Source organism: Panthera tigris, chromosome C2 (genome assembly GCF_018350195.1).
Source record: "Panthera tigris isolate Pti1 chromosome C2, P.tigris_Pti1_mat1.1, whole genome shotgun sequence".
Classification (NCBI taxonomy): Eukaryota; Metazoa; Chordata; class Mammalia; order Carnivora; family Felidae; genus Panthera; species Panthera tigris.
The window spans coordinates 45,475,694-45,496,048 of record NC_056668.1 but is presented as its reverse complement, the minus strand read 5'-3'; the positions used below and the strand labels follow the sequence as shown (position 1 = coordinate 45,496,048).

General features: G+C 39.0%; 1 protein-coding gene across 2 annotated transcripts in view; it reads right to left on the bottom strand.

Moving 5' to 3' along the window:
- CRYBG3 (crystallin beta-gamma domain containing 3) overlaps positions 1-20,355 on the bottom strand; it is a 130,276-nt gene that overhangs the window by 85,257 nt on the left and 24,664 nt on the right. For both annotated transcript variants that reach the window (XM_042998379.1, XM_042998380.1), the window contains exon 3: positions 8,515-8,945. In XM_042998379.1, coding sequence (XP_042854313.1) covers positions 8,515-8,945 — 431 coding nt within the window. The remainder of the gene's footprint in view (positions 1-8,514; positions 8,946-20,355) is intronic.

Below are 20,355 nucleotides of genomic sequence, written 5' to 3'. Positions count from 1 at the left end.
CAAAACATTGTAGAACCCACATGAATAAGAAATCCAGCCACCAGTATTCCAATACCTAAATAATGCTTTTTCTCCCCTGCTTTAAAGCAGTAACATTAAGAACACTAGACTCATTTACGTGATAAAACAGATGGTAAACCTCTTCGGACAGGTCAAATTTTTATGAACTGTGCCCCTCACATATTTCTTGAATTTTAGCTGAAATAATGTATTTCAATCTATATAATTGCTGGTCTCTGAAATCCAATCCACCACTATTGTGAAAACTTGTATTGGTTACATGCATGTTTTTACTGTCCATTACAAAGCAGCTAAACAAGATGACTAGGGAAAAAGCTTTGCCTTATGAAAGTAGTTTTAGCTCCAGAATAAGTGTCAGGCCAGATCAAAGACTTATTATGAAACAAACTCAAAAACGAATAAGGTAATTGCCTGTGAAAACATACAAGAAGAGAAAAATACATGGTACTTTACCATACAGGTAAAGTAACGTTATTGGTGAAATCGGATATCAAAATACATTAATTAATCAGAAAACACAAGAGCCTTCAGAACAACATGTGAAGATCGAGAAGCCCGAATAAATGACAAGAAATTTTTGGTCAGTTTTTCTTTTAAAGCTTTAATGTTTTATATTTAAAATCTACTCTCAACAGGTTGCAATATTTTTTCCTTCAAAAGATCAATAAAATAATTCTGAAGACATGGATACACAAATGTACATGATTCCAAAGAAATATGAAATGATACAGGAATCAGAATTCAATTTAAGTAAACTGACATTCTCTTCCTACCAACTCCCTCCTAAAAAGACCTCAAGACATTTTATCCTGCATCAATCCTAATGCACCTTTTGATCTAAAAGGTCTTCTATAAACCACATACAAAAAATCCATTAAATGTCAACTCACTGTAATAATGCCTTTTGGTAGTTTTGGAGTCCTTTCAGGGGTGAGGAGAATCATTTTCTCCATTTTTTAGGATTTTCTGGGTACTTTCAACTAAAATGATTACACTGATTTATATGAACTAGTTTAAATTTGTAACCAGATAATCTCCTGTAGCACCTGGTGGAAATGTTATATGCTTGAAACTAAAACATACATTGCTTATACTAAACAACTATATAATCATGTTTAAAGCACTGAACATCAAAGTTTCAAGCCTAACTTCGTGTACTATAATTAGTTGTGTCAGGTACTGATGAGCTACACTCCCTCTTTTTAAAAGATTAGTCATGTCACCAATGTAGTCTATTTTCTACAGCATTCTTTCTCAGGTTGCAGTTGAGTCTCCATAATTGAATAGTATAAGAATATAAAACTGTCCTTTAATTGTTAAGTTTTTGCCTGGTAAATAAAATAGAAAATGGAAATATCAAAAACACGTAACTTTAAAAATAAAATCTGAAGATGGAAAATTAAAATTTTATAAGCTGCACAGAGAAAATGGAGTATTAATTACACATATTATATAAATTGTCCATGGGATCTACAGCTTATCCTACACAACCAAAGTTAAATGATCCTAACAATAGTAAGAACCAAATAAGACAGGCTCTCTGCTCCTCTCCATTTGACAGACAGCCACATTTTCTTGTACAGTGCCAGCTGCATCCCTGAGACTTGATGGTGAAGGTTGGAGTAAATGGATTTGGCTGTATTGGTGTCTGATCACAAGGGCTGCTTTTTAAGTCTGGCAAAGTTGATACTGTTGCCACCAATTTGTTGACCTCAATTACATGGTCTACATATTCTGGTATGACTCCACCCATGTCAAACTCAATGGTACAGTCAAGGCTGAGAATGGGAAATTTGTCAGCAAAGTCCATCTCCACCTTCCAGGAGTGAGATCCTGCCAACAGCAAACTGAGTGATGCTAGTGCTGAACATGTTGTGGAGTCTACTAGTGTCTTTACCACCATGGAGAAGGCTGGGGTTCACTCAAAGGATGAAGCCAAGAGGGTCATTGTCTCTGCCCCTTCTGTTGATGCCCTCATGTTTGTGAGGAGTGTGAACCATCAGAAGCAGGACAAATCCCTCAAGATGGTCAGCAATGCCTTCTACCCCACCAGCTGCTTGGCCCCTCTGGCCCAGGTCATCCATGGCAACTTTGGCATAGTGGAGGGACTCGTGACCACAGCTGATGCCATCAGTGCCAGCTGGCAGACTGACAGCCCCTTTGTGAAGCTGTGGTGTGATGGCCAAGGGGCTGCCCAGAACATCATCCCTGCTTCTATTGGCACTGTCAAAGTGGTGGGCAAGGCCATCCCTGAGGCCAAGTGGAAAGCTCATTGGAATGCCGTTATGTGTCCTTATCCCTAATAGGTCAGTTATGGATATGACTTGACACCTGGAAAAAGCTGCCAAATACAAGGATATCAAGAAGACAGTGAAGCAGATACTGCAAGATTATCTCCTGCAAATTTAACAGTAATCCCCACCCTTCCATCTTTGATGCTGGGATTGGCATTGACCTCAATGACTACTTTATCAAGCTCATTTCCTGGTACAACAATGAATTTAGCTACAGAAACCAATGGTGGATCTTATGGTCCACATGGCCTCCAATTCAAGGAGTAAGAGCCCTCTGAACCACAAGCTCTATTAAGAGCACAAGAGGAGAAGCCCTCAGCTGCTAGGGAGTCCTTGCCCCAGCTCAGCCCCAACTTACAGAGACTGTCATGACCTTGGCGTCAATGTTTCCATCCCAGGCCCCCGAACTTTGTCATATACCACCAATAAAATACACTGTGCCCAAACCAAAAAAAAAAAAAAAAAAAAAAAAAAGGAGAGCAAGACCAAAGTAACATACCTAGACATTTCAAATATTTAAAGAAGTAGACATATGTACATATTGGAAATGTGAAAAGGTTTTATGCATTTTAGCCCAAGATATACCTACCTATCATGTAAAGATTTATTAAGCCTCCAGGTACCAAACACAGCTATATTCTTTTCTGTATATATTTGATATTCCTGATATTTCAAAGGTCAACCAAAGACATTTGTCATTCTTCAAAGGAAATCCTAAATAATAGCCTAAAAATAACAGCCTTAGAGCAAAGTATCTAACTCACTTTAAGAAAGTATGATTAAGCTATCTTCTCAGCATTAAGATAGATTTCCTTTCAAATTACAGTTAAGAATATCTTCTCTCATAATAGGAAAGGCTTTTAACTTTTCCGTATAAAGACAGGCTGTGAATCCAGCAATTTTTTTTTAAATCACAATAAAGCTTTGACAGAAAATTTTTTCATGATGGATATGAATCTGTTGAAAACATAAAAATCATAGAACTTAAACTTTTTAAAGATTTCAACCCAACAGTGAAGTAGTTTCCTAATAAACTGCAATGAAGGCCTAAGTTAATGTATGGAAAACAATCTAAAAGTTGTCACCAAACAGGTTTAATGAAAGGCTTTATGGATATTAAAAATTAAATTGGCATAGTCAACATAAAAACAATTACAAAGCTGTTTATTATTTTTAATTAAGCGAAATGAAATAATTTATAACTTTTGAGCAGGATTTTTTTCTGAACACACTTCAAATTATAGTTAATAACTTACCTAAATTTTGAAAACTGTAATTAATAGTGACTTAAAAAGTATGCTTGATATTATAGTAATGGACAGCATTATACAGCACAGATTATTTTATAAACTTGTGTAAATTAAGCTATTAGCCCTTTTTAGTACACTCTGATTATAAAAGACCTACAGAGAAAAAAAAGTAGGGGCATTTTTACATGAGAAAGATGATGCAAAACCTTTAGTTAATTAAAAAATCGAAGTTATAAAAACTGAAATTTTGTGTGACACTGAAATCTCCTACCGATTTCAGAAGTGTAGACTCTCATGAGAGAAAACACTCTCCAAAGGCCTGAGCTAGAAGGAGAGCCATTCTAGATGTCTAAGTCAGCCTGACTGTACACTAACTTTGTTTAAACCAAAAGCCTGATTTATGGCTCACCAAACATACACTGTATACTGATTTTATAAATGAGTTGCCTAACAGAAAACCATCTGTCCTTGCAATATTGATCAATGCTCCTATTCCCTGCATTCCTTGACCTTAAAACTTGTGATTCCTGCTTATACGCTAGTCTATAATCTTTTGAGCTTTCATAAGATGTAAAAACATATATAACCCTGTAAAAACTGTTTATCACCCAGAGCACTTTCTTCCCTGTGAAGAGTGTGCTTCCCAGGCAGCTGTTCTAACTTGGGTTTCAATAACACTCTCTTTCTTACCTTCAGAGATTCTTATATACAAGGTTTATTAATTATGCATCAGCAACTCTTAATTTTAAATAACATTTTATATTTGGAATATTCTCATGATCGCAATGAAAAATTAAATATATCCTTGCTTTTAGTAAATTCATTTCACAAACAACTTTAATACTTAAAATGCAGTCTCAAAATTATTAGTAAATTTTTCCATATATATTATTTAAATATCTAAAATTAGTTATAAGTAGTCCTTAATCATATTGTCAAAATAAACTATTAACAAAAATGGTATGTCAATCCTTTTTTTTTTAATTTTTTTTAACGTTTATTTATTTTTGAGACAGAGAGAGACAGAGCATGAACGGGGGAGGGTCTGAGAGAGAGGGAGGCACAGAATCCGAAACAGGCTCCAGGCTCTGAGCTGTCAGCACAGAGCCTGACGCGGGGCTCGAACTCACGGACCGCGAGATCATGACCCGAGCCGAAGTCGGAGGCTTAACCGACTGAGACACCCAGGTGCCCCTGTCAATTCTTAAATTAACATGTGACAGTAGGAAGTCACTAAACTGCAATTCTATACCTGATAATTTGTAGGACTTCTGGAGCTGGGCCAGAGGAGGCTTGTATCTCAGCCAAGACAAAAGCTTTGCAGAGGTGGTTCTGGTAACTGCCTTAAGAAATTCTTTTTTTTTTTTTAAGGTTATTTTTGGGAGAGAGAGAATACATGTACATGTGAGCAGGGGAGGGGCAGAGAGAGAGAGAGAGAGAGAGAGAGAGAGAGAGAGAGAGAGAGAGAGGAAGAGAGAGAGATTCACCAGCAGGCTCTGCACTGTCAGCATGGAGCCTAGCCTGACATGGGGCTTGATCTCACTAACCATAACATCATGACCCGAACTAAAATCCAGAGTCGGATGCTTAACTGACTGAGCCACCCAGGTGCCCGGGCTTTAAGCAATTATTCTATTAACAAGGAGGGTTTTACTAACAAGAAATAAGAGGCAAGGTAACCTCTTCCATTTTCAACTGTCCAGTACCAAAGAAATAAACTCGATTAATCAAAACCAAAGGGGGGGATTAACAAGAAAAAAAGAAAAAACACAAACTTTCCATTCCACATAATTTCCACATAATAGCCTCAAAATCCTTACCACTTTAAGTTACTTTGGTACAAAAAGTCATCTGGAGAGGTTGTTAGAAGACTGCTGGGCACCACTCCCAGAAATTCTGATTTAGTGGGTCTGAATCAAATAATTTGCATTTCTAATGATTCCCAGGTGATGTTGATGCTGCTAGTCCAACCACATTTTAGACAGAACTCCTTTAGACAATCCTTTATTACCGAGGTACCCCAATTTAACCATTTTTCTGCTGTTGGACATTTATTTCCAATGATATGTTCCTGTAAATAATATTTCAGTAAACACCTCCTTATATAATTAGAAATAACCTATAAGCTTTCTAAGCTTGATACATATTGCTCTAAAATATGGCCTCCACTCCTATCACTGTATATGGAGCATCAGCTCTATCAACTTTGAGTAATACAGAGTATATCATTTATTATTTTAGTAAAATTTTATAAAAGTTATTCCATTTTAGTTGGCATTTCCTTGATTGCTGGTGAGAATAAACTTTTTTCCACTTATGTATTAGCAGTTTGTATTTCTTTTGTTTATATTGTTTCACTTTTTTTTTTCACTTTTTTTTTCCCCTATTGAGTTAGTGTCTAAAATGCTGATCCGCTCTGGGGCGCCTGAGTAGCTCAGTTGGTTAAGCTTCCAACTTGGGCTCAGGTCATGATCTCAAGGTTCATGGGTTTGAGCCCCCGCATCAGTGGGCTCTGTGCTGATGGCTCAGAGTCTGGAGCCTTTCTAGATTCTCTCTCCCTCTCTCTCTGCCCCTGACCTGCTCACACTGTTTCTCTCTCAAAAATAAATATATACAAAAAAAATTTTTTTAATAAAATGCTTATCAGTTAAAGGATTCTCTGACATCTTTTTGTATCGAATTTTCTCACTTGCCAATACAATGTATCACTGTTAATTTTGTTTGACATAGGGAGTTTGAAAATTAAAAGTAATCCAGGGGCACTTGGCTGGCTCAGTCAGCCTGATTTTAGCTCAGGTCATGACCTCTCAGTTCATGAGTTTGATCTAGCCCAGAGCCTGCTTGGGATTTTTGCTTTTCTTCTCTCTCAGAGCCCCTCCTCCCCATGTTTGTGTGTGTGGAGGGGGGTCGGGGGGATGTGCACATGCTCTTCTTGCTCTCAAAATAAACGTTAGAAAAAAAAGTAATCTTGGGGTGCCTGGGTGGCTCAGTTGGTTGAACGTCCGACTTCAGCTCAGGTCATGGTTCATGGGTTCGAGCCCCACATCGGGCTCTGTGCTCACAGCTCGGAGCCTGAAGTCTGCTTTGGATTCTGTGTCTCCCTCTCTGCCCCTCCTCTGCTTGTGGTCTCTCTCTCTCAAAAATAAATAAACATTAAAAAAATTTTTTTAAAGTAATGCAGTTTACTGGTCTTTCCTGATACTTTCCATTGCTATCATGCTTAGAAAGTGGTTTCTCATCAAAACAGAATAAGTCATATTTAGCTAGTTTAGTTTTGTACTTTTTAAAATCATTTGTTACTGAATTTTAATTATTTTATTGTAACAATGAGATAAGTATCTAGCTTTTTGTTCCCTCCAAATTGTTAACCAATTTCCCCAAGTGTTCCTTTCTATAATATGGAAAACAATAAAAAAAAAAAAAAGAATATGTAAAAATGCCATCACATTCAAGGGTTAAAATCACATATATATATAAGGGTCTACTTCTGGATGATCTATTCTGTTTCACTTAAATGTTTAGTAAGTATTACATTAGTATGACACTGTTTCAAATTATGTGGCTTTATCAGTACACTGACATTTGGTAGGGCAAGCCCTACCACATCAATCTTGATGGGCAAACTCAAGTCTATCAGGGTCTCAGTTCTCACAACTGTAAGTTGGGTCTATGCCTACCTTTGGAGCTTGCCTATGAGGAATTAACTCAAAGTACGTATATGAAGACACTCTGAAACTATAAAGAACTAAAAAGCTCTAAGTTATCATCTATTTCTGACTATATTATTATAGATGACCTCTTAAAATGATACAAATAATTCACAAGTAGAAGCTAAAATCAATACAACAGGGGCACCTGGGTTGGCTAAGCATCTGACTCTTGATTTTGGCTCAGGTCATGATCTCATGGTTCCTGAGTTTGAGCCCTACATTGATTGGGCTCTTCACTGACAGTGTAAAGCCTGCGTGGGGTTCTCTCCCTCCCTCTCTCTCTGCCCCTCCCCAGTTCATGCTCTCTCTCACTCTCAAAATAAATAAAAACATCTTTAAATAAAAATCAATGCAACAGATACTTATTAGTTATGAATGAATACTAAGTTACACAAAATGACTAATGGACCAAACATTGTTATATACATTTTCTAAGTAAAAAATATTCCTTCCAAGTTCATTTGAGCAAAAGAAAAACAAGTTGGCACCTGTTAATCAAAGACAGAAAAAAAGGGATGATGAAATAATCCTTATATCTACACAAGATTTCAGTTTCTCAGAGCTGTGGAAAAGCATCACAAGGCTAGTTTTACAAGTAGAGTCAATTTAATTTCTTTTCTTAACCCCTTTATTGTCATTCCACAAAGGAAAGATATGAATAGAATGTGCATACAAACCTTAGCACCAAGCTAAGGGTATAAGCAAGGAAGGGACAGAGACAGGGAGACACAGAATCTGATGCAGGCTCCAGGCTCTGAGCTGTCAGCACAGAGACTGATGCGGGCCTTGAACTCACGAACTGTGAGACATGACCTGACCAACTGGGCCACCCAAGCACCCCTCCTTAGCACCAACTGAGCCACCCAGGCACCCCTCCTTAGCACCATTTCTGTTCCCAAAATGCAGACACTGGTCTTACTGCCTGTCCTAATACAGGAAGAATTTGGACAACAGAAAACACTCTCATTCAAGGAAGTCTTAAATTAGAAATAAATATCGTACTGACAAAGTTAGCACCTAAAAGGTATTGGTACTGCCCCCTAAAATAGCACGAAAGGTCCTAGGTTATATGTATGGTACACAAAATCACACAATTTTTTTTTTGTTTGTTTGTTTACCTAGTAGCGAAGACATTACACAATACTTTTTCCAATTCCCTTAATTAATCAGGGTTAGAAGTAAGGCTTAAGAGCTAGGTCCATAAGTTTAACTTTCTGGCTAAGTAAATTGTAAACTTACTTTAGTAAATCACTGGTTTCCTGTTCACTGTCTTGTGTTGTATCCAAAGAAAAGGAATCTGAGGGCTCTGCTGAGTTGGACTCCGGTTCTTCGGCTGGAAGTGCCTGGGTTCCCAGGGAGCCACCGAAAATCTCCCTTTCTCTTTTGACCCCTTCCTCAGGACGGTCACTGGGATTTTGTAAATCTTTCTCAGTTTTGTCATGGTCATCCTTGAAAGAAGACTGCTTGGCATCACCAAGAGATGATTTTCCTGAGATATTGAATAAGTTACCAAGAAACTGAAAAAAGCTTTCCTTCGGCTGCCTATCACTTTCTCCTATTTTGGTATCTGAAGTGGAGCGGGAGAGGTCATTTGGCTTTTTGGAATCTTCCTGCATTGGAAGAGCGATTAGCTTCTCAGCATGGTTCCTTTTGTGCTCACTTTGGGGAATCTTTGAAAACAAGATAGAGAATTATAAACATCATCATTTAAAAAATAACAGATTGACCAATAACCTATTATACGACACACTGTGTGCCAGAGGCCAGGGATACATTTGTAAGACTGATGGCTTCTGATTCCTCGGGCCCTTTACAGTCTAATGAAGGGCATGGTCAGCACACATTAAAGCTGTATAGTAAACGTCACACAGAGAGAGAAGTACAGCATGAGTGGGAAGCCAGAACAGGAGTAAGCAGTCCAGGTTCGGTAGCAGTGACAGCAGAGGAGGTTAACTCAGAGGATGATTCCTAGAAGTGTCCTTTGAAGGAGACCTAATATGTGACTCTGTGATGCTTATGCATCTCCCTCCATCCCCATCTCTCATCTCCTCCTCCTCCCCTCCCCCCAACTCTATTTAGTGATGTGTCAGTTTCTAAAGAGTTAAAGATGAACGGAGTTTGGGTACAAAATGAGAAGAGTGAAAGATGTATATGGAGAGGTAAGTAAAGGGACAGACCATGGCATATGTTATGTATATTTAAATGCGGCTTTCATTACTCTGAGCTAATGGACAGTACTTTCAAGCACTCTGGACCATCAGACAATACCTAAATAGACCTCATTTCGGCACTGTGCTAACCCACGAAGCCGCCACATTGTGTAAAACTGTTCCTCAATAAGATGAGGAAAGACAGCAACATGGTCTATCAATTCAGAGGAAAAGTCCACTATCCTTAATAGTAAAACACAAAACCCTGAGATGTGCATTAATGCAAAGCCTGGGCAGTACTGGGAATTCCTGCAGATGTTAAACAGTTCTGCAGGTGTGTTTCACCTGCTCATAGTTAAGTTACTAGGAAAGCAAAGCATATTCATGTGCACTCTCTGTGAGGAAAGACTGAGCTGCTGTATCGACATTCCATGTCACACTCTTTCCTGAAGCTTCAAGAGCTTTATGCCCATGTGCCAACTCAGCCTGTGCCTGCTCACCTACTTGTAAAAGGAATGTCTGTCTGACAGTATCTGTCAGATGTCAAGCTCACTAGTCCTCATAAAAGGAAAGCTCAAGTGCGAGTCAGAGAAAGGTCGGTACACCAAGGTAAAACCACCTTAGGGCACTGTACGTTCACACGATAAAGTTTTATTAAGAGGCTGATCCTCAAGCAGGCAAGAGCATCATAATTATAATGTTATTTAACTCGTCCCATATTTTAATCCAAATTCAAAACAGTTTAAAGAAGTGTTCCACTAACTGCTAATAAAATTTAGCATATTCAAGCTTGAGAAAATGTTTAGGACCTATAAGCCCTGGAAATTAATTTCAAGCAAAAAGTATTTTAAGTTTGTTCCCACCTTGGGAGTCAGAGGGTATTTTTGAGGAAATACACAGATAGCATTCTTTTTCAATGAGTCAGGAGCTTAATAAAACTTGTGAGTCTCTACATTTAGAATATCATCAACCTTCCAGAGTCACTCAAAGTCTCACCTTTTACTGGTTTCAACTGCAATTTGATCCCACACGTCGCCACCTCATCCCTCCAAGTTTCTGCTCATCATGGGAGCCTGTGTTATAAATCAGTTGTGCCCTCTCTTCCCAAAAACAGCATAAAGAGCCTCTTAGTTTGGCAAGAGAAATGCTAGCTGACATTTTGAAAATGCTTCTGTGTATGAAGATATACATTTTTTTGTTCTTTATGCCATTTAATTTGTTGTAATTATCAGCCACAACATTTCTTCCTGTCAAAAGGAACTAAGACTGTAACATGAACAGAACGGTGATTTTTTTTTTCTATAGTTAGTATGAATGACTGCTCTTCCTGGGTAGCTATTTGAAGGAAGTAAACTATAGGGCATTCATTAGAATATTGTAAATATTCTTAAAATGCTTTAAAGATTCACAAGAGTCTTATAAAATTGGGCAATGGATTTTTTTTTAAAAAAAGGAAAATTAAGAGAATATGGAGATTACATTTTTTGACATCAATAAAATCCCAAGAATAATTTCTGTCCAAAATATTATATAGGCATCTGACTCTTGATACCGGCTGAGGTCATGATCTCAGGGTCGTGGGATTGAGCCCTGTGTTGGGCTCCGCACTTACCATAGAGCCTGCCTGGGGTGCTCTCGCTCTCCCCCCTGCCCCTCTCCCCTGCTTACATGTGTGCACACACTAAGGAAAAAAAGAACTATTTCACTGCCTCAACTATCATTTTTTACTTGACCTTTCAAAATACTGTAGACTGCTTTCTAAACAAAAAAAAAATATGTTTGCTAAGTGAAAGCATTTACACTTAACCTTTTTAGAGTTATACATAATTTTTTAAAACAATTGTTTGTTTTTCCTTCCCAATTTTCAGTATTTAAATATATATATTTTTAATTTTAATGTTTATTTATTTTTACAGAGAGAAAGAGAGAGAGCAGGCCAGGGATGGGCAAAGGGAGAGGGGGAGAGAGAGAATCCCAAGCAGGCTCTGTGCTATCAGTGCAAAGCCAGACCCGGGGCTCGAACTCATGAACTGTGAGATCATGACCTGAGCTGAAACCAAGAGTAGGACACTTAACTGAGTCACCCAGATGCCCCCCAATTTTCAGCTTCTTTGCTATTCTAGAATCTCTGTATCTTCAGTTTACTGAAGAGCATTTTTTTTTGTCCTTAGATGTCTCCATTGCTTAATTTCTCCCTAAATCTCACGAGAAATTTGTTTATAACAAGAAAAAAAAGTATCTAAATCTAGAAACAAAAACTAGCAGAAAAGTGTACTGCTATTCAAAGTAACACAATAAATTCTATATTTATATAATTAAAATTTTAAGTCTGATCTGAAACAGCTGCTCTTTCCCCTCAGCCTAAACAACAATAAAATTCAGCCTGCCACAAGCTAGGGCCAGTGCTGCCTGCCAGCAGGACTGTCTGCCAATGTTCCAAGGAGTAGAATGAAAGCAGTCAGGATCCAAGCAAACAAAACATCAATTCCAGTTGTTCTCAAAGATGTTGGTATTCTGAACATAACATACAAAGGCTACTGACGAAGGCATATGTTATCTGGGGAACTGGGACATTTTTTTTCCTTCATACACAATTTGTTGCAATGCAGTGCCCTTAGGTCAATTTCATCCATCTCTCTACTCTCTTTGCTATGTCCCCAATATATGGAAGCATAGGAAAGCATTAGGGACACTGATTAGTGAAATGTAGCTTTGGCCTCAACGTGCTTATAGTTTAGGCAAGATGGTTATCACTGTGCCACTGTGTGGGGCTTAGAAGAGGTATGCACACAATGGAGGATACAATGAACTTGACTAGGGATGGGGAGAATCCACTGCAAGGAGGAGGGAACATCTGAGCTTGCTCCTAAAGGCTGAGAAGAGCATCCTAGACACACAGTATAGTATGTTCAAAAACAGAAGTATGAACTATGTTTGTCATGGCAGTGGTGAGGCTGAAGAAGACTGGGGTAAAGAGAATAGAGAATGAGGTTGATAAGATGACTCACAGAAGCAGAGGGAGAGGGACAACAAAGTCAGAGACAACTAAGTTTTCTAAATTGGGCAACTATTTGAGTAAAGCCAAAAAATGGATATGGGAAACAGGAGAGGTGAGATTAGGGCCTTTGTGGGGTTGGGAGGAGATAAGGCAACAAATTACTTAGATGGCAAATACATTGAATTTTTGGTCCCCTGGTGATGTACAAGTTGAGATGTCTGGAAAATACTCAGAAGCATAGTTTAAGAATGCAATTTGGCAAAACACAGTGTGTGCAGGATAAAGGGGGGGACCAACAAAAGAGCCCTCAGGAAAAAAAGATTTTAAAAAGGTGCAAATAGAGAAGAAATGACTGAGCGATGGAAAAGGCAAAAACCAGACCAGCTCATCCCTCCAGAATACTGGTTGCAAAGGACAACGAGGATTTCTAAAAGCAAATGGGGACTAAATGACAAATGCCAATGTGAGGGCAAGAAAGGTGACTATCGTCTCCCACTGTTCTTCAAAAACATTAGGTACACTCATACCTCAGGAATTGTACATCTACTCTTTCTGCTTAGAATGTTCTTCCCCCACATAGCTGTATGACTCATTCCCGTTCAGACCTTTATTGGAAAGTCATCTCTTCATTGAAACCTTCCCCAGTCATGCTAAAATAGTAAATTCCTCCACTATGAAAGTGCCAGTATCCTCTGATTTTTCTCCTTTGTACTTGCCAATATCAAATACACACACACATACACTTATATTCTTTAATATCTGTTTCTTCCTATAGAAAGTAAAAACTGCAAGTGCAGGGATTTTTGTCTATTTTATACAGTGTAGTGTCTCTAGCACTTGAAATGTTCCTGACAATAAGAGGTGCTCTCCAATAGTTGTTGAGTTAGTAAATGAGGAACTAGGACTATAGAGAAGCCCTAAGAATGCAGAAGAAATAGTTGCAACAACTCAGGAACTTGCGAGTACAGCCTCCAACTCAAGGTGTTAAGCCAGGAGTAGTAGTTAAACAAGGGAATAGGAACAGTCCATAAATAGAAGGGAGCACTCTGAGAAGTTTTTTAACTTAAAAAAAAAAAAAAAAAAAAAAAAAAAGGAAAGACAGAATATGAGAGTTTAAGGTCCAAGACAGAATAGATGTATTTTTTTTTAAATTTTTCTTTAATCTTTATTTATTTTTGAGAGAGAGAGAGAGAGAGAGACAGAGTGCGAGTGGGGGAAGAACAGAGACAGAGGGAGACACAGAATCTGAAGCAGGCTCCAGGCAGCTGAGCTGTCAGCACAGAGCCTGATGTAGGGCTCAAAGTCACAAACCGTGAGATCATGACCTGAGCCAAAGTCAGACACCCAATGGACTGAGCCACCCAGGCACCCCTAGATGGCTTTTTGATCCTGTTCTGTGGATCGGCTCTGCACCTACTGGAAAGGGAGTAACTGCTATACAAGAGAGAAGGATGGCAGGTTCCAGAATAAAAAGCACAAAGTAAGATAGAGACCAGTATAGTCTCTAATACTTCTAATAATAATAAAGGGCAAGTATTATCCTTAGAGAAGAGTAGAGACATTTCCCCCTTCCAGGTAAAGAGGTAAGGAAGTGGCTAAGACCTGAGCAATGCTGTGAGGGGAGAAGCCAAAGATCAAGATCCAACAAGTGGCTGTGACCTCAGTAAAGTGAGAGGAGAGATAACAAGCCAAAGGAGGGACACATAGGTGGAGCTGGGATTTGGGTTCCCCAAATAGAGAACACCTGGAAGATTGTTTTGGGGGAATGTAGTAGTAATTGGCTGAAATGGGTATACCAAGTAGCAGTTAGGGTCAAGGCAAACTTGAAAGCATTCACTCATTCAGTAAATAATGAACAAAAGGATACCATTCCAGGTGTTTAGATGCAACAGTAAAAACAACAAAACAAAAAACCACCAAGAGCACTGCTTTCATGGAACCCACATTCTAGTGATGTAAGAATTTGTTTGCAGGTCTAACTAGTATTGGAGTGTATCACCTCCTATGAGCAGTCTATAGCAGGGAACAGGTGGCAGGTGCTGTCCCAACATTGTGATTAGCACAGGACATAAGGTCAAAAAGGTCAGGGGTAGAGTGTGTCACCATAGAGACTGTTGAGTGGAAAACAGTGAAGAGCCAGGTGACTCTTCCTTTACTGTGTCAAGCATCTGACTTCATCATCCTTTCTACCTCAGACTGTGCCTTTACTGCACATAGCAAGGGTAATACTTCAGACACCCTGACTCACAGATCCTGAGCGCCCTCAACTCCAGTGACTTCCACTGCCACTTTTCTTGCCTCTTTGGTTAACTCTGACCCTAGTGGTTACCCATGACTGTGTCACCTCTGAAACTCCATCTCAAGCATTCCCCAGTGTCCCCACCTTCTCATCTTTCCGGCTGTCTTACCACACTGTCCCCTGCCTCATCACAGCTTCTGTCCTCTCTTACACTGTCCCTTTCAGTTCCCACAAAATTTCCTGTATTTTCTATCTGGCTCTCAAATGAAGAATAACCTCAAAGTCTCTTTGTTTTATTCCTTGGCCATCCCCACCCAGAAAATTTCCAGTTTTATCTTTTCTGCCTAAGCGAATGAGTCTTGCTTTAAAAAGCCCCAAGTATATGCACGCTATGCAGATACAGGCAGCCAATAATTCACAATTTACAGCCTCTGCTGGAAATCTGTCTGTACTCTTTCCTCATTTTCCACAGCAGCTACTTCCCACCTCTCCTACTCCCTTCACTATCCCACAGACTTGCTCAGCAGAGCCCCCTACCCTCTCTTTCATGCAGATGATCCCTCACAGCTCTGACTCTAGCAGGATCTGCGCGGCTTCCTTCACTGATGCTCTTCATGAAGGAAGGACTCCTCACCCAAGGCGAATTTCTCCACCACGGCACAAGTTGAGTCCTTGTTGCCTCCTTGGGAATTAAAGTTCCTCATCTGCCCCTTCTGTTAGCCCACCGTTCATAAGTAAATGTCCAAGGAAAGCCCTCTCCACTCTTTACTAACAACCTCCTCAAAAAAGGATTCCTAACTCTCACCATCTTCTTTCCCCTTTCCTCCCAAATCACTCCTTAAGTGCTTGCATAATCTAGCTTCCTCCCCAGTTGTGCTGACCACAATCTCTAAAATACACTGTCCTACTTGCTAAGATACTTTCCCCCCGCCTCGTCCGTGTCTGCAGAATGTGAGATTTAATCCCTTCCTGATAACCAATCTTCCTTTGGCTTCTATGACATTACTCTGAGATTTACCTTCTTCTCTAAACTTTTTCCATCTCCTTCCAGTTCACATCATTCTAGCCATCCCTTATGTAACATGCTGCTTCAATTTCCAGCCTAGGACTGCTTTATCTTCATGATCATCTTATCAGGTTTCATTTCCCACAGATTAATCAGAGGATTCCCAGATTTTTATTTGTAGCTCAGACAGTATATCTGATATATTAGTTATAACTATCAATTCACCATCCATATCCACCTGGATACTTCATTGGAACCTCTAGCTAAACACATCCAAAATTGACCTGACTATGCTTTGTTTCCACTCTTCCTTTTTCTGCAAACCTTAACATTCCCATTTGTTAAAAAGTCAGACAAAATCATCAGGATACCATGACCTCTCCCCTAGAATACTGCCAGCAGTGACTTAATCTGTTTCCTTGCTTGCACTGTCCCCAGTCTACTCTCCAGATAAAAACTAGAGCAGTCTTTTAGAATTCAAATCTGATCATCCTTAAAAACCTTTAAAGGCTATGCATTGCTGTCAGGATAAAATCCAAACTCTCAAGTATGGCACTCAAGGTACTGGTGGGTGGAGGCCCCTGTGTCTTTCTCCAATTTCATCTCTTGCCACTCACAATGCTTGCAATGTCTAATGTCATCATATCCATCCTCATTCAGTCCTTCTCCATCTCCTCTCTCCCCTCTCTCTTCTTACTACAGAACATCCTTGCAATAATGCTATTCCCACTGCTGAGACCACTTATTCCTTGTCCTCTTTGCCTGGGAAATTTCTAATACAACTCAGGTTTTTCAGAATGAAAATCACCTATGCACATGTTCTTCCAATAAACATCCCTACCATCCTGTTTTCCCTGCCACCACAAGGTAAAGGCAAACAATTTTATATGCTTTCACCAAAAGGAAGACTATCACCTAAATTATTAACAGGTACTAAAATCTGACACTCATAAACTAAAAAAAACAGCTGCTTACTAGAGAATTCTAGTTGGTTTGCTAAGACATCTGGCTGTTAACACATTACCTGACAAATTTGCCAAATTTTGAAATTCTACCACCAATAGTTACTATTTCTTCAGTTTTGAGGGAGATATTTATTATCAGATTTTTACTGATATCCTGAGTTAGCTATAGTTTAAGTAGTGCTAAAATTTTTAATCAAAATCACTATTTACTTTCATCATAATGGATTTAATTTGTGGGATGTTGTTTAATTAACTATAAACTATTGAGACATATTTACATGAATACTTTTTTCCAATAAATGGGTTTCACAACTAATGGTAAGGTGCAAAGGTGAGCTATTTATACCCTTATTGTTAAAGGAATTTTTGTTTGAAAGGTAGTATTACATTTTTATCACAGAATTATTTTTCCACTAAAAAATTAGAACAGGCCAGCCGGTTGGACATCAACTATTTCACCCTGACTAATCTGGTTATTGTTTAACATAATAAGTTATCTGCAACTTTTAGTCATGACATATCTGTGCTGTGATGAGTTTTGAGATGTCACAAATAATTTATTACTAAAATTAGTTAAAAAGCTGAAGTTTGGGGCACTTGGGTGGCTCAGTCAGTTAAGCGTTTGATTTCGGCTCAGGTCATGATCTCATGGTCTGTGAGTTGAACCCCACATTGGGCTCTGTGCTCACAGCTCAGAGCCTGGAGCTGCTTCGGATTCTGTGTCTCCCTCTCTGCCCCTCCCCTGCTCACACTCTGTCTCTAAAAAAATACATTTTTAAAAAGCTGAAATTTCACTTACAAATAGTATTCTAGAATGGGGGGTGCCTGGGTGGTTTAGTCAGTTAAGCATCTGACTCTTGACTTAGGCTTAGGTCATGATTTCACAGTTTCATGAATTCAAAGGCCACATAAGGCTCTGCACTGACCCTGCAGAGCCTGCTTGCGATTCTCTCTCTTTCTCCCCCTCCCCTGCTTGTGCTCTCTCTCAAAATAAATAAATAAATTTAAATGCTCTAGCATGAAATCAAGTTTTATCTGTGATGATACTTTCAGTTTTTCATTTCCATGTAATTTCTGACAAAGGGATTTAGTTATATATAGTGTACCAAACAAGTGCCCATAACCACAGGTGACCCAAGACAGTCATCTATCATCTGTGTCAGAGGAAAAAAAAACATGAGAGTAAAAAACTGCCAGTCTAAAATATGAAAAGTCTCAGCTATAGAGTAGCAATGGGTATGGACAGGAAGAAAGGGCTGTTGATGGTCCCTGGCACAATGAAGAGACAAAATGACAGAGTCATTTCCAGATGTCAAGATAGGGTAATTGGCGGCACCTTGAAGCAAGATAGGGAATACAGAAGGGAAGGAAATTAGGATAAAATAGACTGAGTTCAACTTTGAGACCATCAAATCTTATACCCAGTGACACTGACAGGAAAGGTGCAAAGAATTGGCTCTCTTACCCTAAAGCTCAGGAGAACACATTGGGCTGGAAGGACAGATGTGAGCCTTGTCAAGGGTTAAGATGTAGGTAGAAATTCAATCAACCTGGGCAGGTGTGTAACGAAAGAAGAAAGAGGAACCAAATGACATAAGATAGGAGAAAGGCCACTCCTTTCTGTTATGGTATCAAGATTTCTCTGATGAAAACACTGGGCCAGAAGAATAAATGTTTTTAATTCTATGAGAGCTTTCTGGAACCCCCTTCTAATGTTCTCAAATCAGTATGTGGCACCCATGGAGGAAAATATACTCACAGAAATCTGGAGTATGTAGATAACCTTTCATACACAGCTTCCATTTGATAAGGTACTCCATCATACCACAAAATAGGACCACTACTGGTCTCTGACAGAATGGAGCTGCCACAAATCAAACCAGATACCTTATACTACATTCGACACCCGGAACTCTAAGGATCAAGGCCCCAGACCAGCACCAGCCACACTGACAGGCTCTGGCCCTGGCAGTTCCTTTGGTCATCTGGACTACACAGTGATACACAGTGCAATCTCCACTTCGGGCACCTGACAGCCTCAGTCTTTATAGAAGGAATTAAGGGCTGAGAATTTTTTACTTCTGGCTAAATTTCAGTGTGTGTACCTCCATGTGTGCCTTCTATTCAAATGTGATAGAGTTAATGTTTCTAGTAACTACTTCTATACTATTCACCCAGAAAAAGTCAGTATCATTCTCAAAGAGTTATTTCTAAGTTTCAGCTAGACTTTATATGGCAAGAAGGCAGCTTTTTTCCTGAGTACCTATTTTGTGTCCAGCATCAGGTAGTGCTGTATGTGTTATCTTGGTTAATTCCAAAGCACTTCTATGAAACAGGATTTGAACAACCTTCCACACACTCCCACTGCAGATCAGCAAACCAAAGTTCAAAGAAGTTGAGTAAATTTTCCAAGATTACAAAACTACCACATGGAAAGCTGGGATTTAAGCCCAGATCTGTCTGATTCCAAAGACTGTTCTTTCCATCACTGCACATGTAATTTTAAAACTTTTCCAAGGAGGCCCATGGTTGGCAGAGGCAGATAGGTAGTGGCTCACTATGAGACAACTCATTCCATCATCAACATTCCTATCAACTAAAGCTTTAATCTATTTATAAATGGGTTCCAAAAGTGATTACAATTGAATTTTTTTTTTTTAAAGAATTCTTGTATTTGAAAAAAAAATTTGGGGGCGCCTGGGCAGCTCAGTCGGTTAAGCGTCCGACTTCAGCTCAGGTCATATGTCACAATTCGTGAGTTTGAGCCCCCATCGGGCTCTGTGCTGACAGCTCAGTGCCTGGAGCCTGCTTTGGATTCTGTGTCTCCCTCTCTCTCTGCCCCTTCCCTGCTCATGCTCTGTCCCTCTCTCCTTCAAAAATAAGTAAGTACATTAAAAAAAAAAAAATTTGAAAAAGAAAAATTTGAAAATCTCTACATAAAACTGACGTTTTACTGCCGCTATTATCTGTATTGCTGAGAAAAAAGATAGCAAGCATTTAAGGCCATAATTTATTTAAAAAATTAGTCCAGTAAGCAACTTCCCCCTAGCCTAACCAAGAAAACATTTAACATATTTAAATTTGGCTATCATTTCACTTTCGGCCAAGAAAAAGTTGAAAGAGACCAATAAGGAAGGAAGAGTTACGCATATCAAAATATGAACAGATGTATATATTGAGTATGTCCATCTTACTAAACAACACTGTACACTCAATAGATTAGTAGAAGGAACAGTTAGTGACTATTTCTCTTCAATAAGAACTTCTTGAGCTACAATTTTCCCATCTTTACCTGGCAATAGTTAAAAAAAAATAAATAAAAAGTGTGTGGAGGGGGTCTGGGTGGCTCAGTTAAGTGGTCAACTCTTGATTTCAGCTCAGGTCATGACCTCGTGGTTCATGGGTTCTAGCCCCATGGCAGGCTTCGCACTGACAGCACAGAGCCTGCTTGGGATTCTCTCTCTCCCTCTCTCTGCCCCTCCCCAGCTTATGTTCTTTCCCTCTCTCAAAATAAATAAATAAACATTAAAAAAAAAAAAGTATGAGTCTTTGTTAAGTGACTTATTCACAGGATTAAAAATAGATGTTATAAATCATAGTAATATGCACTAGACTGATACTCCTTGATTATTCATAGGTACATCATAGGTATCTATAAACCGCCTGTTAAAAACCACTCTAGAAACTTCACGAAAGTTTTATGATTAGTTATAAGCAGCAGT